Source organism: Hemiscyllium ocellatum, chromosome 4, assembly GCF_020745735.1.
Source record: "Hemiscyllium ocellatum isolate sHemOce1 chromosome 4, sHemOce1.pat.X.cur, whole genome shotgun sequence".
In the NCBI taxonomy this organism is placed as follows: domain Eukaryota; kingdom Metazoa; phylum Chordata; class Chondrichthyes; order Orectolobiformes; family Hemiscylliidae; genus Hemiscyllium; species Hemiscyllium ocellatum.
This window is the reverse complement of record NC_083404.1, coordinates 34,778,533-34,805,137: the sequence shown is the minus strand read 5'-3', so window position 1 is coordinate 34,805,137 and position 26,605 is coordinate 34,778,533. Positions and strand designations below refer to the sequence as shown.

The 26,605-nt window shown below is 40.3% G+C and overlaps 1 protein-coding gene across 1 annotated transcript in view; it reads right to left on the bottom strand.

The window, feature by feature from the left end:
* Positions 1–26,605, bottom strand: part of itga9 (integrin, alpha 9) — a 388,873-nt gene that overhangs the window by 63,816 nt on the left and 298,452 nt on the right. Inside the window, exons 21-23 of the mRNA XM_060822924.1 lie at positions 9,207–9,296; positions 6,368–6,476; positions 2,100–2,207 (exon numbers count right to left, since the gene is read on the bottom strand). Of these exons, the coding sequence (XP_060678907.1) occupies positions 2,100–2,207; positions 6,368–6,476; positions 9,207–9,296 (307 nt within the window). The remainder of the gene's footprint in view (positions 1–2,099; positions 2,208–6,367; positions 6,477–9,206; positions 9,297–26,605) is intronic.

Genomic DNA, 26,605 nt, shown 5'->3' with positions numbered 1-26,605 from the left:
CGTGGGTTTCTTCCGGGTGCTCCAGTTTCCTCCCACAGTCCAAAGATGTGCGGGTCAGGTAAATTGGCCATGCTAAATTGCCCGTAGTATTAGGTAAGGGGTATATGTAGGGGTATGGGTGGGTTGCGCTTCGGCGGATCGGTGTGGACTTGTTGGGCCGAAGGGCCTGTTTCCACACTGTAAGTAATCTAATCTAAATAAAAGATGGCTGCCCCCATCTTCAATGTCATGTTTCTGCACTGGGTAGAGTTCAGAGAACTGAATCAAGCATGAATCTGAAAGCCTATAGAAAACTTTGAATTTTTAATTTTCCTTTTTTCCTTTATGCTTTCCTTTATAACATCAAATCAAAAGTAATTACTTCCAAAGTGTAAAAGATGCAACAGAATTGGAAGTCTTACTTTCTTTGATTTCTTTGAGCGTAAGATTGAAATAAGTTTTGATTTAATTTTTCAAAACATTGAATGTCATGGGTAATTTGGATATATGCAGATTACTTCAATAATTCTGCAAGTTTAGAATTATGGGGGAACACAAGTACAAAATTAGTAAGGGAATGGTTTCCTTAGAAAATTCAATAGAGAAAAGAGAACAAACTTCAACCAGCATACTAATGTTACCAGAATACAAAGATCAGTCTATGATGTCAACACAACCAAAGAAGGACTAAGGTAATTTGAAAAGAAACTCCTCAAAGGGGGACAGGTACTTGGTGGTACAGAACTTGAGTACTGAAGGAAAAAAGACACATTTTACTGAAGCTTGTCCACTTGTGCTGATCAGGACAATTCATTAAAAATACCACTGCAGTGGGAAATCCAGATTTATGTTGTATGAGGAGAATTCTGAAGGGTTGGCAGGTGGACTGTGATTGTTAGAGGCATTGTGACAGAGGATGCATGGATTAGCTGATGACTGACAGTTAATTAACAAGCTTTGGTTAAACTTTAAAGGAGATCATTTGGCCCAAGTTGACACACCCAATACACTCTAATATAAAAGCCAAGTTAGCCAGCTGCCACAGTGAATGCAATCTGTGGACATTTGCCAAACATTAATTGGCCTAGGATAGGCCTTCATCCTGTCATGGAGAATGAGAGCTGCGATTCGAAGATAAGTTGAGATCTCTCCAGACCCAGGCTATCAGGCCCGAACAAGGGAGGGTGAAGATACAGGGTAAAGACAGGAGGGGTCAGTCAGCTGATTAGCATGGGACACATTGTGTTTGGGGGCTTCAGATTGTCACAGGGTATCCAGAAAAGAGGCATCCTCTCCCCCTCCTCTCTGCCTCATCAGTTCATGGATTAGATGCATGGTGCTGGCTTCCCCGCCATGTTTAACATCCCACTTTGAATGAGCATTACAGCCTCAATTGGCCACAGGTGAGTTACTCAAGGATTTTTCATCACTGGTTAAAATTGCAGCAGGGCATCTGGAATTGTGCCACTGGCACGATGCCCAATTTTCTGATCACCCCTTCCAAGTCATTCTGCCCTATGAAGGGCTGAGAGGTTCAGGACCCTGTCAATTGTGATCCCCTTCACTGAGTATGTTGCTATATTTTCAGGGTGTGCTAGATGTAATGAAGACAAATTGTCCCTATTAGCAGCATGAATAATATGGGGCTTGTTGGTAGTTACAGGTTTGAAACAAGCAAAACATCATCTTCAAACTTAAACGTGCTGTTAAAGGGTCACTGTACACTTTCAGAAAAAGATGCATCTTAAGTAGAGTCTATTTGCCAACCCTTTGTTACATAGAGTCAAAAAGCAACTAAAAATAATCTGAGAACTAGTTCTTTGGCAACGGGTGAATAAAGAGTTCTGAGGCCTGACAAATTAATTGTTTGCAAACAGTGCCAGTAATGTACAAATATGAACTGACAAAAAGAAAAAAATAATACAATCTAGGTCTAGAAAGTGAATATAAACAAAAAAAAATTACCTCCAGCCCAGAGATTTATAAAGTTTAACTATCTGCAGCATATGATTTTGCAAACAATGATACCTAATGTGGCAATGAGGTTTAAAAACTGATTCAAGCAACATGCTCAAAGCCAGCAGGACACTGCAGTAGTATTAATGGTGCTATGCACTCACCATAATATCCTGGATGAGAAAGATGTCAGCTCCATTTGTAAGAAGTCTACTGGGAATCATAATTTGCACAGCAAGTTCTGGTGCACTGCTCGGGCCCATGTTTATAACCTGTCATTCAATAATAAATGGAAAAAAAGAACACTATTAACCCTACTTGATTCAAACTCTTGTGGGTATCAACAGTTACTCGATTCCCAAGCATAGCACTCTCCAGTCTCTTAACACAACATAGAATATTTATGGCTCTCATTTTAATGTGGAATTCTATATAAGAACAATTGATAATCCAGAGATGCTTTTTAATGAATGGATGCTGTGCAGACATAATTTCCAGAGATTGGTCTCATGATCATTGCTGGTAACACTAGCCTCAAGATGTGCCCTTATTTGTCTCATTGTGACTTCCTTCTTGCATGGAGCTAGTTTATGTTTCAAAGATTTACTTTTCCATGTTTATCCTTTCTATAATCATCACAAGTTGAAAGCTCGAAAAGAGAAACAAAGGCAGTGCAAGAAGTGGTGAAATCAGACTTAATGGCAGCTTCAATTCTAATTATGGAAAACCTCAGTAAACATTTAATCGCAATTTGATTTGCAGAGTAATTCTTCTCATTTCATAGGCGATAGCACAAGTCCATTTAATCCCAACATAGAAAGAGTCGTAATAGAAGCATTCCACTGTTACGACCAGCAAAGGTGGAACTATTTTAGCATGATTTCAATAAAAAATTCCAACCATGAATTCAGTGAGGCAAACTTTTGAACTGCTAGTTATTGCAAGGCCCTTTATGGTTTGTTCGGACAGAGACTTTAAAAATCTTTTGCTTCATATATTTTTCAAACCACATGAATCCAATAAAGAGTTTTAAACTCTTAACACCAAAACAAAACTAAAAGTGGAAACAGAAGAAAATAGATTAAACCCACTCAGTTTTTATTACTTGAACACGTTCAGAATATGTCTCAGTTCTGACAGGAAGACCTGATAACTTTATAATGCACCATTACACAACCAAGTGCATAAATGTACAGCTTTAAGTGTTCTAGAAGTGCCAAGTTTCAAAAATAGCATCAATGTAAAATAAAACCTCAGTAAAACATTCTCTTGACATCTTTAGGGATAAAGTGATTTGTAAAAATTCCAAATTTCAGTACAATGCTAGACAATAACTCCTCCCCTACTATCATACCTTCCCCATTATGGGAAGGAGCACGATCAGAATGAGATAAATAAAAGCTGTCAATGGGGCCAAACAGGCATAGAATTGGGTTGGAATGTGTTTGCGAGCACTAAATGCATTTTCCCAAAGGGGTTGTTTATGATGAAAGGAATGCTTGTAGAAGAGAGCTTTATGTCCCCAGCCAAGAACTTGCACTATCCCAGAGGTACAAAAAGGGACTGAGTTTAATTAAAATAATGCTGAATGCTCTGCATGTTCAGGTCTTGGCAGCATTCAGACAAAACGAGAGTTCTATTCAGTTAAATAGAACAAACTGCAGTGAGTCTCCCTACAAGTCAGGTCACACAAACTGTGTTCTCTTAGAGATCAAAGATACACTACTAAAATGATTGAAATAAACATACTGCTTTGAAGTAGTATACAGTAAGAATATCAAGCTTTTGAGTTTAGAGTCTGAAACTGTTCTATAAATAAATACACTAGATTACTTTAACACCTATAACACATTGAATAAATCACTGGGTTAGAACTACCATTTTCTAAACCTTGTCAATTTGAACTGTTGATATTTACAGCAGAAAATGCTGCTTTTTGGCCCATCCAGCTCCATATTGGAGCTAGTCAAAAGTGATTTATTGCTCAACTCTCTCCCAGAGCTCTGAATTTTCCTCAGCGTCTGTAAATTGTCAACCTTTTCCCTAAAGGAAGCAAATAATCTCCCATCAACCATTCCCTGTGACAGAGCATTCTGAGCTCCATCAATGTTTCACATAAATACTTTTCTCTGATCATCACCGCTCATTCTGTGAAGAATAGTTTGACCAGATCTAGTCACAAATGGGGAGGCAGGGGGTTGAGTTTCAACTCCAAAGATGTGATGAATCCGTGGAGATTGGAGGAGTGGAATATTTGCTTAACGTTTGGAGATTTACCTAAAAACACTGGCAGATCAGACACCTGATTGGCAGGGGTAGGAATAAGTGAAAGGACACTGTACCAAGCTGTGGGATTAAATCCTGCAGTCACTGAAGTAGCAAGTGAAGACAAAAGGAAGCCAGAAATAATAGAGCTGCAAATTTTCCTCAAGATACCTAGAGAAACCCTTCCTGGCTCTAAAAGGCAGCCTAAACAACTTTTTTAAAGTGAAGCTTTCTGGGCCACAGTTTCTGATTCACAATCTATGTCTCAGCATGCCTTGGAAAAGTCATCAATGTTCCTCCACTGAGATCTCTAATTCAAACAGCTGATCAGGTTCCAGGTATAGTAATGGAGTTGGACTGTAAATCTAATGAAGGCTCCTGTCCTTTGAGTGGGTCACATGCTTGCCATTACAAAACAGCAAGTTAAAACTGGAACACAACCAGAGGACAGCTTGACCAAAAGGGCAAATTTCCCATTATTTTAGCCTTCAACTCTCCTACCTCACTGGCTCAACTCTCAATAAGCAGGAGATGGGAATTAAAATCAGGGCCATTGATCCACTATTCAAATCGTATTAACATTTAATATTCTTAAATAGATCTCCTCTTGGTCTTCTTAACTCCAACAGAAGCACTGTCAGCATCTCTGGTCTCATCTCAACACAATGGATTTCCACCAATCATAAGAGTCTTTACTAAATCTAGAAACACCTGAGGAGTGAGGGATGCCAAGCACAGTCCTTTGTAGTGCAATCTCAATAATCTCTGATTAGACAGTCCAGTGCATAGTTCAATTCAAGAGCATCCCAAATCCAATCCACCAATCTGCTGGCGTAAACCTCAAATCTTAGGAGCACTGGGGTGCAGAAGGAGGCCATTGGTTTATTAAGTCTGCACCAGCTCTCTGAGCATTGTAGGTAACTGCCAAACATCGGCCTTTTATTCTGTGACCCTGCACATTAACTCTATTTAAGTAGACATCTAATACCTTTCTGAATAGCTCAATTGAATCTGCATCCACCAAACCTCCAGGCAGTGTATTCCAAACCATAATCAACATGTGTGAAAACCAATTTCTCTCACCTTGCACTTGATTTTTTTTTTAGCAAAACATTTTTAAAGTGCACTTTCTGGTCATTGATTCTCTTAAAAGAGTGAACAGCTTTCCCCTATCTACTCTCTCCAGGTCATTCATGATTTTGGAAAGTTTCTATCAGATCTTCTCATGGCCTTCTCTCTGAGGAAACAGTCCCGATTTCTCCAACCTACCCTTATAACTGAAGTTTTTAATCCTTAAAAAAATACTAATAATTTCCAAAATGTAAACAAAAAACTGAGAGCTGCAAATGGAAACACAAAATGAAATGAGTTATTTATACTCATTAAATGTACAGCACCTAAAACCCCACCAGCATTTTAAAATCTATTCACAAGAAATTAAATCCATTAATTGACATCCTGCAAATGAAGTTATCAAACTAGTGATCACTAACTGGTGTTTGTTCTAACCTTTTGATTTTGGGTATATTCAGATTTGTGCATGGGAAGCCGGGGATTCCCATCACATCATCTGCTTCTTGGTGGATGAGAAGCAGGTTGGCATTTTGGTCGTGGACCCTTCCTGAGAGCAGTGCACTGGAGAGTTAGGTGTTCCTGGGCTATCCCTCTGTTTGGATGTTGGTAGGTTTCTTGTGAACATTGGCTACTAACATCAGTTGCTGTAGCTTCAAATCAGCTGACTTAGCACAGACCAGAGACTGAATCAGTTACTATTTGATAAATGCACATGGTACTGATTAACCAGCTGACAACATTCTGTTGCTCTTACAGGGTACCAATATATTTGTCAAATGCTGCAGGAGTGTGGGTCAGAAAGAGGCAATCAATCTACGTTCAATGATATCTGTGAATCTCTTGTCAGCATTTCAAGATTATGGAACGGCCTCAGAATAGGGTAGATTTTAGTATTTCAGATGCCTGCTGAAATGGGAGCAAATATTTCAGCTTCAAGTAAAGGATTTGCTATAAACCCACATAAGTTTTTAACACTTGTTAAGGTCACATAGACCAAAATGATATTCTGGCGGAACATTTGTGCAATTACAAGATAGACCACTTTAAAATAATTGCTACTGAAAAGAGATTAATAGTGGCAAAAATAAATCACCTGAAATGTCAAATTAAAAGGTTGAAAAAGGCAGGACATGTCTTCCAATTGAATAAACTTTGATGCATCCACTGAATCACCATAAATAAAGGAAGTTGGGGAAATCGACCTATTTTAAAAAGAAACAAAGAGTTATCAACTGATAGTACTTTGTCCAACAGATTGAGCATCAGGAATGACCAAAAGGTCGTGTTGAATTTGTTAACTAGCAGCAGCATTATTCTTAAACATCTTCCTATAGGATTAAGTAATTTTCAGTCTTGAGTTTCAAATTAATGGAAACTTTAATTTGAACATTTCTCAGAGGCAACATTTAGGATTGAAGAACAAAACAGCACTGATTGTTTAACTGAAACTTATCATAAAGTCCAAAATCTTAATGTCATTTTATTCAATCCACTGATAATAGAATAAATTTAAAAGTGACATCTGAATGTTATATATCGTTAATTAAAATATAACACCTTGCACTTATTGCACAAAATGTTTCTGAATAGCCAAGATCTTTTTCATAGAGTGGGGAGTCCAAAACTAGAGGCCACAGATTTAAGGTGAGAGGGGAAAGACTTAAAAGGATTATGTTTGTAATGCAGAGGGTGGTGAATATATGGAATGAGCTGCCAGAAGAAGTGGTGGAGGCAGGTACAATTGCAATATATAAAAGGCATCTGGATGGGTAAATAAATAGTTGGGTTAGAGGGATATGAACCAAATGCTGGCAAAATACTGGCTAGGTCAGCTTGAGAAGTCTGGTCAGCACGGATGAGTTGTATTGAAGGGTCTGTTTCCGTGTTATATGACTCTGTGACTTGGCATAGTATTGGAAGAGCAACAAAAACTCACCTTGGAGAGAAAGCTTCAAAGGTGTGATTAAAGACTTGGGAATATGTTCCAGAGAATGAGGTCTGGGTAGTAATTAAGTTTAGCCATGAATACAGGGACATAAACAGATGTGGGGTGTACAAGAAGCTGGAGTTAGGTGAGTTTTTTTGGGGTTTTGTTTTGCACCTGATCAGCTAACTGATAGGACGTATTGTCAGTTTGTTACAGAAATCCACCCAATTGTCATTTCCAAGAACAATTTTTTTTTATAACAAGCTTTATGACTGAACAACAACCAGAAAATCAATTCTCATTTTTGTGTTGATCAAAGGGAGCACTGGAAGTCCTACCCTGTCACTATCCCAAAATGCCATAGACAATCTAATGTCATGGCTACCTTTCCACAATGTAATGCTTAGAGTATCCAAAGGGTTAATTACTAAACAAGATGTTTCTATTCCAGAGAGTTGCAGTAACTTCAAAGTTGCAGATTTCTAAATTGGCACTTGAGAAATGAGTCAGGAGTCAGTGAACCCATTACTAATAAATCAAAAACTTTGACACAACAGTGGCCGTTCCCCTACACAAAAAGCACAAAGAGGAAGTCATCTGACAACAGTGAAGGTCTGTAACATCCTTTGGAAACTGTACACAAAGACAAAGTTTGATATGTACTTCCAGTTCTTCCTGTATCGGGTATTATCAAGAGATCTGCCTTTTTCTTTACAGTGTAACTCTTTCCCCTCTCCAATCACACGGTGTTCTTGTCTGATCAGGTTTCCCTGCACTCCCATTACCCCATTACCCTGTACTCAATTCTCACAACTCATGGATTATAATCAGTTCAATTATAGAGGCTTTACCTTCCATTGCTATCTAATGTATAGGATTTCCGAATTAGAATTCCCCCTCTATTTAGTTCATAACTTTAATAGTAATTGTTACCCTCTCCTTTATATCTTCTACTCCACTTTAATGTTGCACACAGAAAAGCATGTGCAAATTTTATGTTGTAAGTGCCACATTGGGAGAGGAAAGTAAATCATTGTGCTGTGGTTATGCCTGCTACCTTCTAATCTCCAGCCTGAGGTCTCCCTTTACAGCCCCTTTTTCAATATTCCTGTTTTCTGATCCTCAACCATCCTAAGCAGCAGCCTAAATGTGATCTTTTAACAAAAAACTTAATGGAATGTTGCTTTTGTTTATTCAGCCAGTATTCATTGCCCTTCCCTAATTTCTCAGAGGGCAGTTCAGAGCCAACAATGTCACTGCTGGTCTGGAGTCATATGTAGACAGGACCAGGTAAGGATGGCAGGTTTTCTTTCCAAGGAGAAGGTGAGGACTGCAGATGCTGGAGATTAGAGTTGAGAGTATGATGCTGAAAAAGCACAGGTCAGGCAGCATCCAAGGAGCAGGAGAATCGATGTTTTGGGCAAGAGCCCTTTATCAGGAATGCCCAAAACGTCGATTTTCCTGCCCCTTGGATGCTACCTGACCTGCTGCGCTTTTCCAGTGCCTCACTCTCGACTCAGGCTCCTTTTCTTGCCATTACTGAACCAGATGGCTTTTCATGCCAATCGAACATGGCTACATGATCACTGTTGGCGCAGCTTTCTAACTCCAGATTTTTACTGAATTCAAATTTCATCATCTACCTTGGTGGGATTCAAACCCAAGTCACTTGAACATCAGCCTGGGCGTCTGGTTTGCCAGCTCAGTCACAATTCCATTAGGCCGCTGTCTCCCCACCTCTACGCTTTGCTGGCGGGCTGCTTTCATCATTCCAGCTGGATGCTGAGCAGGCCATAGATCCAACATCAGCAGCCAATAAGCCGCTTGGCCCCTCCATACGCTTCATGATTCAGGTGCAATGATTCATCTGTGCACCCCCACTCCACCACACGCACCACATCAAAAGATGTGGGCAACTGAATTTCTACTCTACAGTCTTACCTATTACAAATTATATTCCAGAAATATTCACTTCAAATCTTGCCAATACACTGGTCAAATTTACCCTGTAATGGCTGTGTCCACTTCATGTTTCAAAGGCATTGTAAGGATGAGGGTGTTATCAAACAGAGATTCATTACGTTCAACATTTCCACTGCAAAATAAAAAGGAACAACATTTATTTCAGAGGCTGCTTCAACAATATATTTAAAAAAATTAGACATTTCAAAATGCTGTATCAGAAACAACGTGCAATTAAATAATTGTAATGCTGTCCTTTGATACCAAATAATGGTGCGATGGGGCAAATTTCTGAGTTTATACAATATCAGCACAAAGTCTGAAAAATAGCTGGACCTTTCCTGCTTTTCGTGTTTGACTGGTAGAAGTCTATTGCAAACCAGCTGCTCTGTTCAACCTTTCTGAACAGCATGTCCAAATGTTGCGATCATTTGATATTTTTGTAGACAAGTAATGATGTCCCACTGGGTTAGAAAGGAAATTTAAGGCAACGGGAGAATTTCAGATGCAATGCAATATTATCGCAAACAGATTAGAAACACACTGTTGGCATGAAGCTCTCAAGGTCATGATGAATGGATCAAAAATTAAAATGCTGTTTAGTCCAGGAGACTGACCTCCCACTGTAGGAGGCACAAAAGTTCTCTTTGTCATGTATCACAGCAAAAGGAGGAATAAAGTCCTGACATTTCAGCTTAGCACGTTGCAGGTGACAGGGTATTTCAATAAAATTATATGCTAAATTTGAAATAAAAATAATCCTATAACAGGTCAATTTATTTTAAAAATGGGATTACTTAAAAAGAAATGAAGGTTAATGCAGGCCTGCGATCAGTGGAGTGCCACAAGGATCGGTGCTGGGTCCTCTACTTTTTGTCATTTACATAAATGATTTGGATGCGAGCATAAGAGATACAGTTAGTAAGTTTGCAGATGGCACCAAAATTGGAGGTGAAGTGGACAGTGAAGAAGGTTACCTCAGATTACAACAGGATCTGGACCAGACGGGCCAATGGGCTGAGAAGTGGCAGATGGAGTTCAATTCAGATAAATGTGAGGTGCTGCATTTTTGGAAAGTAAATCTTATCAGGACTTATACACTTAATGGTAAAGTCCTAGGGAGTGCTGCTGAACAAAGAGACCTTGGAGTGCAGGTTCATAGCTCCTTGAAAGTAGAGTTGCAGGTAGACAAGGTAGTGAAGCAGGCGTTTGGTATGCTTTCCTTTATTGGTCAGAATATTGAGTACAGGAATTGGGAGGTCATGCTGTGGCTATACAGGACATTGGTTAGGCCACTGTTGGAACATGACATGCAATTCTGGTCTCCTTCCCATCAGAAGAATGTTGTGGAACTTGTAAGGTTCAGTAAAGATTTACAAGGATGTGGCCAGAGTTGTAGGATTTGAGCTATAGGGAGAGGTTGAATAGGCTGGGGCTGTTTTCCCTGGAGCATTGGAGGCTGATGGGTGACCTTATGGAGGTTTATAAAATCATGAGGTGGCTTTTCTCTGGGGTAGGTGAGCACAGAACTAGAGGGAATAGGTTTAGGGTGAGAGGGGAAAGATATAAAAGAGACATACGGGGCAACTTTTTCATGCAGAGGGTGGTATGTGTATGGAATGACCTGCCAGAGGAAGTGATAGAGGCTAGTACAACTGCAACATTTAAAAGGCATCTGGATGGGTATATGAATGGGAAGGGTTTGGAGTAATATGGGCCAGGTGCTGGCAGGTGGGACTAGGTTGGGTGGGGATATCTGGTCGGCATGGATGAGTTGGATCAAAAGATCTGTTTCCATGCTGTAGATCTCTATGACTCTAATGTTTTAGAAACAGGGACTTTATTAGAATTGGAAACTGAAAGCCAAGTAGGCTACCTAGAAGAACTGAACTAAAAAGGAAACGGAAAATAAGAGGTACTCGCTTGAGACTTTTATTGAAAAGCCAAGAGGTAATAACTGATGGAAGTTGTATCAAACAATTTGAAGGAAAGAATCGGAGTCTTGCTCCAGTCAAGCCCCAGTTTTTGTTCTGAGCCGGGCATGCAGAAATAATAGAACCTGCTGATCTGCAAATCTGACTTTTTTAAATGGCTACCTCAACTTCCAATATTTGGTACTGAGAGTGACGGTGAGGCAAGGGAGCGAAGACAAGCCAGGATGACCTGAACAGGGAGCCCACGATAAAGGCTGGATCGATGAAAAGCTGCTTGGGTGCCTGGCAGCCTCTGCCATATTGTTCAGAATTTATAAATAAGGGTTAAAATATAGAATATCTCTTCTGCCCTCACCTCCTTTATTCCTCATGCTCTATTTATGCCAAATTATGTCCTGTAGGCAAACAGGACAGCCAGAAACACACTTTCCAAGCCACATAATGCTAGTTATCAAATCCCCATTGAACCCATACCCACCACATCACCCCCGGCTCTTTATATCCTCTATACCAATGTAGAGTCAACTCATAGCGAAAGTGAGGACTGTAGATGCTGGAGATTAGAGGCAAAAGTGTGGTGCTGGCAAAGCACAGCAGGTCAGGCAGCAACCAAGGAGCAAGAAAATCAATGTTTCAGGCAAAAGCCCTTCATCAGGAATAAGGATGTGAACTGAGGGGGTGGTGAGATAAATGGGAGGGGGGTTGGGGCTGGGGGGTATGGGGGGAAGGTAGCTGAGAGTGCAATAGGTGGATGGAGGTGGGAGTAATGGTGACAGGTCAGAGAGGAGGTTGGAGCAGATCAGTTGGAAGGAAGATGGACAGATAGGACAGGTCATGAGGGTGGTACCTAGTTCGAAGGTTAGAACAGGGATAGGGTGAGGGGAGGGGAAATGAGGAAACTGGTGAAATCCACATTGATGCTGTGTGGTTGGAGGTCCTGAGGTGGAAGATGAGCATGACAAGGGAGTGACAATGGAGGAAACCCAGGACCTGCATGTCCTCGGCAGAGTGGGAGGGGGAGTTGAAGTGTTCGGTCACGGGGCAATGGGGTTGGTTGGTGTGGATGTCCCGGAGATGTTCTCTGAAGCAATTTGCAAGTAGGCATTCTGTCTCCCCATCGCAGAGGAGACTGTGTCAGGAGCAATGGATGCAGTAAATGACATGTGTGGAAGTGCAGGTGAAATTTTGATGGATCTGGGAGGCTCCATTGGGACCTAGATGGAGGTGAGGAGGGAGGTATAGGTGCAGGTATTGCAATTCCTGCAGTGGCAGGGGCTGATGCCAGGAGAGGTGGGTGGGTTGGTGGGCGGCGTGGACCAGAACCGACCCCCCTCCCTCTCCCGGTCCTCATCTTCCCCTCATCTACATTGGGGAGACAAGATGCCTACTTGCAGATTTCCTCCGGACATATCTCCAGGATACCCGCCCCAATCAACCTCACCTCCCCATGGTCGAACACTTCAACTCCCCCTCCCATTCCGCCAAGAACATACAGGTCGTGGGCCTCCTCCATCGCCACTCCTTAACTACCTGACACCTGAAGAAGAATGCCTCATCCTCCGCATCGGGACCCTCCAACCCCATGGTATTAATGTGGGTTTCACCAGTTTCCTCATCCCCCTTCTCCCAACCTTATCCCAGTTCCAACCTTCCAACTTGGAACTGCTCTCATGATTTGTCTTACCTGTCCATTTTCCTTCCTACCTATCCTCTCCATCCTCCTGTCCGACCTATCACGTTTACCCCTACCTCCACCTACCTATTGCACTCTTGGCTACCTTCCCCCCCAGTCCCACCCCCCTCCCATTTATCTCACCACTCCCTCGGCTTACAGCTTCATTCTTGATGAAGAACTTTAGCCCGAAACATCGAGTCTTCTGCTCCTCGGATGCTGCCTGGCCTGCTGTGCTTTTCCAGCACCACACTCTCGACACGAGAGTCCACTCATGCCAACCCACCAAACCCTTTACTATGTCAACTGATCTCTTATCCAGCAGGACCCAGGCACAGGTGAGAAAAAAAAATCAGTTCTATTCAATAAAGTATATTATTTACTTCATTGTATTGAGAATAAAACTTCCATTCATAAAAACATATTACTATATTTAAATTCACTCCCCTTAATAGAGCCTTGTAAAATGAACAATTCATTCACATGAAAAACATTGGAATTCATGGTGACCCATCAAAGACTTAAAACCCACTTTGTTGGTGTCAATTAAATGATGATAATAATGGCAAACCCGGTGATGAGTGATCACAGATAAAGAGAAATTAGGAGCAGAAGTCTATTTAACCGTTTACTCTTGTTCCACCATTCAATTTAATCAGAGCAGAACCTCTATCTCAATCTCATTTTCCTGCTTATTCCTTATTTCCCTTATGCCTTTAACATTTAAACATTTATCTCTTCCTTGAATGTATTCAGTGATTTGGCCTCCATGGCCTTCTGTGGTAGAGAATTCCACAGATTCACTCTTCTTTGAGTGAAAAAAATCTTTCCTTATCTCAATCCTGAATGGTTATCCCATATCATGAGATTCTCCAAAACGGGAAAAGCATCTCCTTTTCAACTCTGATGTATAAAGCCTCAGTCAGGCTAATCTCTCCTCTTCGGGCAGTTCTACCAGAACCAGCCACATGAAACTGTGCTGTACTCCCTCACTGGTAAATATATCCTTTTTTTAAGTAGGGAGATGAAAACTGCATGTAACACTACAAACGTAAGCTCACCAAAGCCCTGTGTAACTGTAGTAATACATCAATTCATATCCTCTCACAATGAAGACCAATATACAATTTGCCTTTCTAATTGCTTGATGCATACATTTTTTAAAAAAAATGGAACTAGCTGGATAATTAAATCATTAACTACCTTACTCCCTTATGATGTTGTTGAGATGAGTATCCTGGATACACACTTATGGTGACAACCCGTTTGAGAACATACAGGTGGGATCTTCTCAGCACAGGCTGATATGTTCAAAGCATACATAATGCGATGTGTTTTAGGTACACACAGAGATGGAACAACCCTAGTTTATCCAATATTTCCTCATGGCTGCAATTTTCAAGCTCTGGCAGCATTCTTGTTAATCTTCGTACTCTTGATACAATAATTATGTCTTGTATCATGCTGGCTAGAACTGTGCATAAAAACTTCAGTTATGACCTAACTAGTTTCTTAAATAAATCCAGCACTATATTCCTGCTTTTGCATTCAATGCTTTGCCCAATAAGGGAAGGCATTCCATATGCTTTCTTTAACACCTTATTTCCCTGCTCTACTACATTGAGGAATGTGTTGCCTCCCACCAAGGTCTCTCACTTCCTTTAAACCTCTCAATACCCACCCTTGTGTTGTTAGCTTTGTTTCCCTTCTCTAAATATATAACATTACACTATAGAATTCCATTTATCACTTTTCAACCCATTCAGCAAAATAGTGGTATCATTTTGTAGTTAACAGCATCCTCTTCACTACCAACCACCTGGCCAACTTTTGTGTTGTCCTCAAATTCCCATACCTCTCAGACCTAAATAATTAATATATGACACAAGCATCAAGAGCCCCAAAACTGAGCACCACGGGAACCACTTAGTGACATGGTTTAGCACACAAAATGTAACAATGTTTTCTGGGTACTCATGAAATGCTAACGGGTTCTGGATATGCAGAAAACAGCAATAATATGCACTGAATATAAAGAAGTCGCAACGTCTTCAGATTACACAGAGAATAACATAGGCTTGTTCAATTTATTCTGAATATACACAGACTAGCAGGGTATAAGAAGTTGATCATTTGATTTGGGTACACAGAAGACAGCAATGTTTATTGGATAGATAATTGGAACATTTCTTTTGAGTAAACACAGAACAATATGTGCTGGTTTTAGAAAGGATGGCAATGAGTTCTGGGAAGATAAAATCATACTTATGGCATGTTTAATTTGGTATTAGGCATTCCATTTACACTGTTGTGGTAAATATATTGCAATGTTTTAGAAATTATTTCGCATGAGAATTACAGGCAAAATCGTCTGAGGAACAGAATCACTGCTTGCTGGCTTAAGCAAACCATTTCACTCATCCCAGCTTCCCACACACAAGAAAACAACCCACATTTACACTGGTGCAGACCGTGTACTGACCTTTTTGAATCTAAATCAAAACAGTAAAAGATAATGGAGAAGGGAAGCAGTGTGGTAGGATTTATTTTGAACAAGTGCCAAAAGTAGCTGAGATGCATCTTTGACTCAGTAATTCACTGTCTGAGTAAGTTCTCATAATCCCAATAACAAGCTTTTCAAAAGGAATTACAATTCCAATGCAATGAGATGCCTAATGAGTATCAGTGAGAAGAAATTTCTGGGCAAGGATATCTCATGTGGCTGTTGAGTCAGGGAATGTTTGTATATCAGTCTAAATTCAGACATCTGGTAAACAGTATAAACTTGCCCCATCCCAATACAATTCTGGATTAGTGGTGCTGGAAGAGCACAGCAGTTCAGGTAGCATCCGAGGAGCAGTAAAATCGACGTTTCGGGCAAAGGCCCTTCATCAGGAATAAAGGCAGTGAGCCTGAAGCATGGAAAGATAAGTGAGAGAAGGGTGGGGGTGGGGAGAAAGTAGCATAGAGTACAATAGGTGAGTGGGGGAGGGGATGAAGGTGATAGGTCAGGGAGGAGAGGGTGGAGTGGATAGGTGGAAAAGAAGATAGGCAGGTAGAACAAGTCATGGGGACAGTGCTGAGCTGGAAGTTTGGAACTGGGGTGAGGTGGGGGAAGGGGAAATGAGGAAACTATTGAAGTCCACATTGATGCCCTGGGGTTCAACTGTTCCGAGGCAGAAGATGAGGCGTTCTTCCTCCAGGCGTCTGGTGGTGAGGAAGTGGCAGTGAAAGAGGCCCAGGACCTCCAAGTCCTCGGCAGAGTGGGAGGGGGAGTTGAAATGTTGGGCCATAGGGCGGTGTGGTTGATTGGTGCGGGTGTCCCGGAGATGTTCCCTAAAGCGCTCTGCTAGGAGGCGTCCAGTCTCCCCAATGTAGAGGAGACCGCATCGGGAGCAACAGATACAATAAATGATATTAGTGGATGTGCAGGTAAAACTTTGATGGATGTGGAAGGCTCCTTTAGGGCCTTGGATGGAGGTGTGGGCGCAGGTTTTGCAGTTCCTGCGGTGGCAGGGGAAGGTGCCAGGATGGGAGGGTGGGTTGTAGGGGGGGCATGGACTTGACCAGGTAGTCACAGAGGGAACGGTTTTTGCGGAAGGCAGAAAGGGGTGGGGAGGGAAATATATCCCTGCTGGTGGGGTCTTTTTGGAAGTGGTGGAAATGTCAGCAGATGATTTGGTTTATGCGAAGATTGGAAGGTGAGCACCAGGGGTGTTCTGTCCTTGTTACGATTGGAGGGGTGGGGTCTGAGGGCGGAGGTGCGGGATGTGGACGAGATGCGTTGGAGGGCATCCTGCGAAGGTTTACCTGTCCCAATACAAGTCCAGTACTGTAATTGTATAATGATCTCTGTGACCTCAGAATGCCTAAAACCCTCACAACCAGTGTCTTTAGAAGGTTAGTGACTTGTAATGAAGAATTGCTGACAAATAACACACTGACCGAGAAAGGTCCACTAAACTTTGGCAAGTGAGCCAAGCAAGATATAGGTCCGTATAAAAATTATTAGAAACAAGACTGCAAGGTAAATGTTTTGGATTGCATACTATTCTATTTCATCGTGCTAAATTTTGTCAGAATAACAATATCTTGTACCTATGTAGTGAATCATATTAATTACATTTGGAAAAGCAAAAAACAGATTCATATTTGACTTAATAAAAAGAAAGTTAGCTTTCGAATTGTTCCACTCAGTTATTTTCCTTTTCTTAGTGAGCCAGACTGCACTCCCTCCACGAGAATAACATTTGGCCTCTTTTGGCAGTGCCAGGTTCATTGTGGGATGGCTCTTGTATCCGTAGCAGACATGGGCCTGTTTCCACATAAAGCATGGAGCTTGGCTATTGAATTCGTCAGGAAATAGCTTTAGATTATTTACTGTGTAAATAATCTCAATGTACCTGGTTTGTGTTAGGCCCAGAAATGTCAGTGAGTTTAAAAGTTTGCTGAGTGAGGGTTTGTATGCGCTAAAAGGTAATTACATCTTACACTATTAACTATGTCAGTATGCAGTTAATGCTTTTGCTAATAACTGTATTTTTGCCATATATGGAATCAATCTCTGAATTCTTGTGCATATTCAGCCAGACTCCTATAACTGCTAATCTTGGCTTAAGGTCCTCTGAGTAAATCAATTTTTCTCCCTGTTATTTTTCATCCAAGAAATTCAACGCATATTTGAACTCTCAAAGTTCACTTTAGTGCAACTATTATCAGTGGATATTTCTGCAGGACTATCTGAGTATTCCTTGCTATCTTTCAAAGAGCAATGTTCCAGTACTTGTACAGCAATCCTGGCTACAGTCAGAGTAGCTAGACTTAACCACTGTTTTGTAACATTGATGAATCGAGCAATGGATAGCTGTTCCTTATTGACTAAGGATTAAATTTCAAAGTGCACAAAATAAAGAGCACAAGTTACATCTTGCCTTGAAATGCCGACGACAAATGGTTTATTGTGGCTTGTGCTATGGATTAGTGCATTTCTAATATACACATCCAATGGAACGAAGGGCTTAAACTAGACTTAGTGCAATAGCAGTTTTCCTTTAATAGAAGTATTGCTTGGAGATCTGACTGGAAAGCATTACCCTAGGGAAGCTGAATTGTCCTCTCTCCCAAAACCATCTAAAGCAGACCATTTAAAAATGTGTGAATGATAAAATATCCCTTTATTTAGTTTAATAATTCCTGACACCCAAATGTTCATAATCCCTGCTAATAAAATATTGGGTTGGATCTGAAACAATTTTTTTACAGCAGCCCATGTCTCAGGAGACAGTTTTAACCAGGCACTAAATACATCAATGAATATGTGGATAGCACAGGAGCTATCAGCCACGATCTAGAATGGCAGAGCAGGCTTGGGATGTGGAATAACCTACTCCTGCTTCCATACTCCTAAAAACAAGTCTCTGTCGCTAAACAGAGCAGATTGTATTTTGTAGGCCAATAATTTTGTAAATATGCTGACTAGCCCTGTCATCTTGCCCAGTGTATGGTGTAGGTGCATCACGAAGTTATGTAAAGACATCTCCACTGAGTCATAAGTGGTACCTGCGAATGATGTCATGATATAATTGCCAAATTGTGCTAACTCCTGTGCATCAGAGGTTTCCTCAGACAGTCCCAGCAAACCCAGCAGTGGTCAGGACAAAGTTGCTTACAAACTCCATCTTGCCTTAATTTGATGTAATCACTTCTGTACAAACTACACTAGGCAAATCAACAGTTCAGCAGTTTGAATCTAAACACTTGAGATTTGAAAGAATTTTTTTTGAAAAGAGTTGCATTTACACAGTGCCTATCAAGTCCCCTGAACTTCCTAAAGCATATTACAACAACTATAGGGTGGCCTTGTTGCAATATTGGGTCAAGCCTGTCTGAAATCACGTGCAGAAATTAATTTGCAATTATCAATACTAATGGCATGCAAAAAATGCAGTGGTTTATATGTGGACACCAAGATCTCACAAAGCAGTGAGGTGAAAGACCAATAAACTTGTTAGTTGATGTTGCTGCTAGGAACAGAAATGTTGGCCAGGACCCCAGCAGAGCTCCCTCCTCTTAAACTGTCACAATGTCAGTTATCGCTATCTCAATTTCTAGGATGACACACTACATTTTGCTCCAGAAAAGCTGTAATACTCAGGCAATTGTTTGTTATCAATGTTTCTCTCCATTTCTGATTCTTTTTCACTCTCACTATTGCCTGTTTAGTTCTGTCAGGATGGGCATCTATAGAATACAAAGTGCTGAAGCAGATCAGAGAACAGATGGGGGCAGGGTAGAGCTGCTGAAGCTGCCTGAAAACCAAGGCAGACAAAGGTACCACCCATAACTCAAAGAAGGAAGTTGTTTAGTTAACAGTTTACAGATACTTTAGAACAATAGTTTTAGAGAAGTGCCCTCATTATACTTAAACTTCCAAATCTTCTTCTTATTTCTGAGTCAGTTTGAGACAGTGCTGATTTTTGAAAGAGAATGGAAGCTAAACAAAGCCCCTGTCTTGATCCCAATCAATAAATCTCGGGTCTCTTTTATTGGATGGGAACAGTACAGCATTTAATAAATACCGTACGTTTTTCAGGATATTGACTCACAACAATCAAATCCTTCCTCTTCTCCCACCCTCTCTCCCCACCCTCACCCCACTTAAACTCAACAAACAGCTGGTTTGAATTAAGATTATCACAGGAACTACAAGAATGCTGCATCACAGTGTATTATTCAATTTATTTGTTTAGCAGACTCCATACAATCTAGAATGTAGGACAGTGCCCAAGCCAAAATCTAGTGTTATAATTCACCCTATTCATTTTTCATGCTTCTGTGTATTTTGTAAACTATTTCAAGTAAACACTTGACTCAGAGGGTTTTTTTAACAGTTTTATTCCTTGCGATTATCATCTCAATATAAACTTCCAACAAACTGAAAGCATGTTTTATTGCACGAACTTCTGCCATTACACAGCACGTTACAGCCTGACAGGTGATGATATACTTACAATCATAAATATGTATTTCCTTGGAAGAGGCAACTTCCAGTCTGAATAGGGCTATGATTAGGGATGGAAGAGAATGTCCTCAAGCCAAGGATTCAAATCCTACCATGAGAGCTGGTAGAATTCTCAGGGATCAATGAAGAGGGAGCCCAAAACAGCAGTGCAAATGATAATGCTGAAGCATTTGCAATTACCTTAAGCCAGACGGACAGAGTGGATATCCAGCTCAGCCTCCTGTTGAGGCCTTCAGTATCAGTGATGCCATCTTTCAGTCAACTGGGTTCACAGCTGGTGGCACTGGATTCTAACATTCTAGCAATGGTACTGAAGACTTGTGCTCCAAAACTTGCTACACTCCTCGCAAACTGTTACAGTACAGTTGCAGCACTAGCATTTACACAAAAACATGGAAAACTACTCGGATAGATGTTATACAGAAAAAGAAGGACAAATCAACTCGAGCTAATTTTATCCCATCCATTGACTCTCAATTATCATCACAGGGATGGAAGATGTCATCGATATGGCTATCAAGTGGCATTTTCTCAAACATAGTTTGACCATTAGTGTGCAGGCTAAGTGCTAACAGTAAATCAAACAAAATAAACAGTGGATGTTGAATATCTGAAACAAAACAGAAATTGCTGGAGAAACTCAGCATAAGGATTCTGAAAAAGAGTGTCTAGACTCGAAATGTTAACTCGGCCTTCTCTCCACAGATGCTGCCAAACCAGTTGTGTTTCTCCAGCAATTTCTGTTCTTGTTTTCATTCTAACAGGCCTACTCAGCTGCTGACCTCACAGTAGCCTTGGTCCAAACATGAAGAAAAAATTTGAACTTTATAATAACATCAAGAAGCCCTATCAAAACTGGAGTTCAATGAGAATTAAGGGGTAAACTGCTCATTGGAGCCATCCCTGGCACAAAGAAAGATGGTTGTGCTGGTTGGAGGTCACCTATGGCCCTCAGATATCTCTACAGGAGTTCCTCAGGAGAGTGTCCAAGATCCAAACATCTTCAGCTGCTTTATTGATGACTTTCCTTCCATGCTGACGTCAGAACTTGGGATGTGCACTGATGATTGCACGATGCCCATCAACGATCATGACCCCTCAGATACTGAAGCAGTCCATGGCAAATTGCAACAACACCTAGACAATATCCAGGTTTGGGCTAATAAGCAGCAAGTAACAGTTCAACTCCAAAAATGCCTGACAATATCCATTTCTAACAAGACAGAACCTAACCATTGCCCCTTGACATTCAATGACATTACAATCACTGAATCCCCTCTATCAACATCCTCGATGTTGCCATTGACCAAACACTAAAGTGGATCAGCCATATGCATACTGTAATTTCACAAGCAGATCAAAGGCTAGGAATTCTAATGATTCACCTCGTGACTCTCCAACAACTGTCTACCATCTACAAAGCACAAATCTGGAGTGTGATGAAAAACACTCCACCTGGCTGGATGAGCGCAGCTCCAGAACATTCGGGAAGCTTGACACCATCCAAGACAAAGCAGCTGGACAGATTGGACCTTCAATATTCACTCCCTTTTCTACAAGCGCACAGAAGAAGCACTGTGTAATATGAATAGAGAGGCACTCAAACAGCTCACCAAATCTCCTTAGACAGTATCTTTCAAATAATATCTTACTACCTAAAAAGACAAGGTCAGCAGGTACATTGCAAGATTACCATCTGCTGTTTCCCTTCCAAGAGACATATCATCCTGACTTGGAGATATATCATCTATCATTCTGGATCTCCCTCCCTTACAGCATTATAGGTGTACCTACACCACATGGAGTGCGGTAGTTCAATAAGGCTGCTCAACAACAACTTCCAAAGGGCAATTAAAGGTGGGCAATAAATACTGCCTCAGCTAATGATGCTCACATCCCATAAATTAATTATATTAAAATGAAATATTGGTGGGTGAATGGAGACAAGGAGATGAAAATGAAGGATTCTTACTGGATGAAACAAGGGAGAAGGAGCCATTTGGATTCCCTTCGCCCCTTGCAAATGGCTGGGAATTTGGTACTTAAGAGCTTCTCAAAGCTAGCAACAGCTTCTAGCAAAACAACATGAATCAAGGACCCTTTTTTCAAAAGTAAATACAGTCACATCTGCATGTGACAACATGGCACATGATCAAATATCATGTGGGTCCAAATGTCATATGTTCCAACTTAAGTTGGGAACCCTAAAGTGAGCTTAACATTCACCGCCAAATGAGATTTAATTCCAGTGTTGTGCGACCACAGATTGATAGAAATGAAAGAAACCAGTTTCAGATTGCAAGAGCGCAATTTATTTATTAAAAAAAGCATATCTGCATAAATGGAGTTTCCTCACAAATGATACTGGTTTGAATTCCCCTCAACACTTTAACATTAACATATTCTATTAACACGACTATGCTGCAGAATGTTTTAGTTAGATCAGTTCTGGATAATACAACATACATGTAAAGAGGATCAACAGAAACCTCATTAATTACCTGTAATTGGTGAACTGGTAGGTACTTTTGTTTCTCAGTGCTAAAGCATACATGTTTATGCTGTATCTGTGGAAACCTTCTCCCTAAACTGAAAATAGTTTCCAGTTCTGCTTTTAATCAGCCAAGTGTAACCTCTTGACTTTAACTTGTCTTGGAAAGGTCAACCAAACCCAAATAAATGCCTGAGCTAACCCAAAATGACCTGAACAGGGCAGTTTTGATTGAAATATAAATAGCCAAATTCAGTCCATCCTGACCTTTTCAAAGTAAGTTGACAGTACTGATAATTGTAGAGAAAAGAATGTGCAAAGTTATTAGTGAAAATTCACTATTTGGTCCACTGAAAAATTATTCTTTCACTAATTGTTTAAATTGTTTTTGCCATCATATTTGCAACATCCCAAGTGTAGCAGCTTCTTCCGTTTACATGATAAACTATAACAAACTTTTATCACTCCAAATCAGAGATGCTGAGTTTGGCTTGGCATTTAGGGCATGACTGCAAATTAGCCCTGCAGATAAATTAATAAAGGATCAAAACAAATTGTACTTTGTTCATTTTCTTTGAGTTTTTTTTTCACCAGCTATAGAAATGTTTGAGATGGGAAGAAAAAAAGATTGTTTGACTCTGGATCATCCAATTGAGTAATGACAGCTTTGAGACTTTCTGCTTAATGTGAGAGGGTGGACGACCTTTTGGGTAACCAACTGTTGAAGTTGAAAGCAGCAGGTCATTAGGAAATGAAACCTGCAGTAATATGTTCAACCAGAGTTGACACCAAACCAAGATTCTAAACTCACTGCTGTCAAAGACGTTGTCCTCTGGTGATGTGGTGCTACCAGAGCAGCGGACAGGATTTCATTCAACTCAACTGATCTGTCATTAATATTAACTGATCTCTCAAGGTCAGTAGCTCTTACATTTCTCCAGTTGGATTCCTGAATGCACTATGAAATGGCCAATTTATACAGGCATCTGTAAACTGCCACAGCCTAAAGGCCAAGAAAACCAGGGTAGTGCAGAAAAGGATTCCAGGTGCAAATTAGGAACTAAAATTGGGACATTACTACAGCTATCACTCCAAGTCCAAAGATTATGCATTCAAGTCCCAACGTAAAGCTTGATTAGATGATATTGATGTGACACCTTGGTACAGTACTGAGATAGTGCTGTACTGAGAAAAGTATGGCAGCATCAAAACAACTTTCTTCATGATTTTTCTTGCAGCAATATTGCATCTTGCCAACAAGCTACCCACACATATGGAGATAATCTACAGATCAGCTGGGAAACTGTTCAACCTTCACAATCAGCCAAAGATTCAGTGTGTAAGTGATGCTTGTGAGTGCACTGTCTTAAAAACTGAGCTTCAGATCATTGTCAACTACTTCTCTGGAACACATCAGAAAAACAGGCCTTTTATTCAAGACTCATAAAACTCACATGCTTTGGGGTGGCATGGTGGCTCAGTGGTTAGCACTGCGGTCTCACAGCACCAGGGACTTGGGTTCGATTCCAGCCTTGGGCTGCTGTCTGTGTGGGTTTCCTTCCACAGTCCAAAGATGTGCAGGTTAGGTGAATTGGCCATGCTAAATTGCCCATAGTGTTAGGCACATTAGTCAGAGGGAAATGGGTCTGGGTGGGTTACACTTTAGAGGGTCAGTGTGGCCTTGTAGGGCCAAATGTCCTGTTTCCACACTGTAGGGAATCTAATCTAATACAATTTTCCAACCAGCTCCTACAATAACGCATCATTCCCTTGTCAATTAAGATCAATCGCTAAATTATGGAAAATGTGGATTGTTTCCCATATCTTGGAAACCATTGCTGAATCTGTCATTATCAACATCCAGGGCATTACCATTGATCAAAAACTGAACCATTCACTGAAGTGAACCAATTATATAAACTGTGGCTACAAGAGTAGGTCAGACATTACAAATTCTACAGTGAGTAACTCAGTCTAAATCCCTAATGCCTGTCCACTAATAACAAGGCATAAATCCAAAGTCTAATGAAATATTCTCTATTTGACTGGATGCATGCAGATCCACTCAACAAACTCCATATCATCCAGAATATAGTGTCCTCTTAATTAGCTTTGCATCCACCTATTTAACATTCACTCTCTCCACCATGAATGCACAACGACAGCAATATGTTCTGCAGCAACTCACCAAGGCTCCTTCAATAGCACTTGCCAAAGCTGCAACCTTTGTCATCTAGGACAAGGGCATCAGTTACAAGTTCGTCCCCAAGCCACACATCATCCTGCTTTGGAACTATTTTACCGTTGTTCCTTGATTGTTACAAGTTCAAAATCTGGGAACTTCTTTCCTAAAAGTGCAATGGATGTAACTACATCCTAAAAATGCAGTGCTTAAAGAAAGGAGGTCATCATCACCTTCTCAAGGGTAATTAGGATGGATAATAAATGTTGGCCCAGCCAGCAATACCTATATCCCACGAATTTAAAAGAAACTTGCGCAAAAAAAATCAAACAATTGAAAAAAAAACACAAAAAAACTTATTATAATCTCATACAGACTCCGATTATCAAAGTCAACACTTTTTTTGTATGTATGGGAATAAACTCAATCATTTTATAAGAGTCAATGCTTTGAACCAAGCCTTATGTATGCTTGGCAAGATACGACATGTACAGAGCCAATAAACTCTTGTGTGACAATGGAAGGTAAAGAATTGCTTAGAAAACACCCATTCATAACTTTGTCTAAAAATAAACTGCTGTCCCTACAACTGATAAAAATGTGAATCATCCAGACATTCACAGTATCAATAACTGAAGCCATTAGCATGTGCACCAATTTATCTTGTGCAAATAAATATCAGCCATTTATAAAAGAGAATAAAGTTTTTAAAATGTTCATTATTACATCACAAAATTGTCAGCCTTCTCAGAGTCTGTGTTGTCGAATTCCTTACGCAATTGTTTTATGTTAGTGTGGGCTTTCCATGAAGCCAACTGATAGCTTTAATGGTGGAAGAATCAAGAACAGTGCACAGATTTAATAGGCAAAAGCTGCAATGGCAGCATATCAGGGAGCAAGATGTTAGGAACTGACAATGGTGGAAGTGGGTTCAATTGAAGCTTTCAAGGGGGAATTTTCAGGGATACAGATGGGAGAGTGGTATAAGGTGGACTGCACCTTCAGAGGGCCAGCACAGACAGCTTTTGTGCTGAAACTATTCTATGATTCATTCCTCTTCACTATGACCTTGTCCCTTTGTAGTTCCCTGCCCCATATTTCATTTCTGTCACTTTTCTTCATTTCTGTTTACAGTACTTCTTCACCCATGCCCTATTCTATCACCAGAAATGCCTTCAGTTTCAAATTCCTTCTGCTCTTGCATCTTTATCTCTAACACATTCCTGGTTTCTCAGTTCCAATTTTGATGACCGAGCCTTCAACTATCATGATCCCATCTCAGATGAATTCATGAATTCCTTCTTCTACTGTCCCATCTTCCCTTAAAATGCCACTTCAAAATCTACCTCTTCAATCATGTCTTCAGTCTCTGCTGCTAATTCTTACTCTACTATTGATTGACATGTTACTGTCCCCTTTGAGATTTTTATTGTTCACGTGATGTGATATAAATGCAAATTGTAGCATTAGGTAAAAGTTTTTGTTTCTTTGTAAATGAAACACCTGGTTTATAGTGAAGAAATAACACTGGGCAACTTTTGGGTGGTAACAATGACACTGGCAGAGAGACACTTGCCTATTGGCTTAATCATGTCATTTTCTTCCAGTTACTCAGAATGACAGGAAGAAACAAGTTGTGCAGGGAGTTTACTCAACTATCAAATGTGCTTTAATTGCACATCCTTCATATCTGAATGTGAATTTGATTAAAGCACAATTTTCTAAAATTAACCTATAAATGAGAAATTGTCATCACATTAACCTGGAAGTATAAGTTTTGCTAACAAATATTATCAAAATTATATTTGTTATAATTATAATTTATATAATTAGAAAATGCTTGGATGAGCATTGAAGTGTCATTACATTCAATACTACGGGCTTAGCGTGGAAAAGTGGGACTAGTGTAGGTAGTACCATATTACTACTTCAAAATACTAATTGCAAAGAATATAACAAAGTTTTGTGTATAAGGGAAGAGAATAGCAAATCTAAAATCCAAATTTTGTTTTTCTGAATGAGTGATGGAGGAAAAAGTTAATCCAATAATAGAGGACATCTTCCACCTCGTCATTGCGTCTCAGTATCATCAGAAGCTAAAAAAGCGTATGTTATTCACTGAGATGATGCATTCTAGATCAT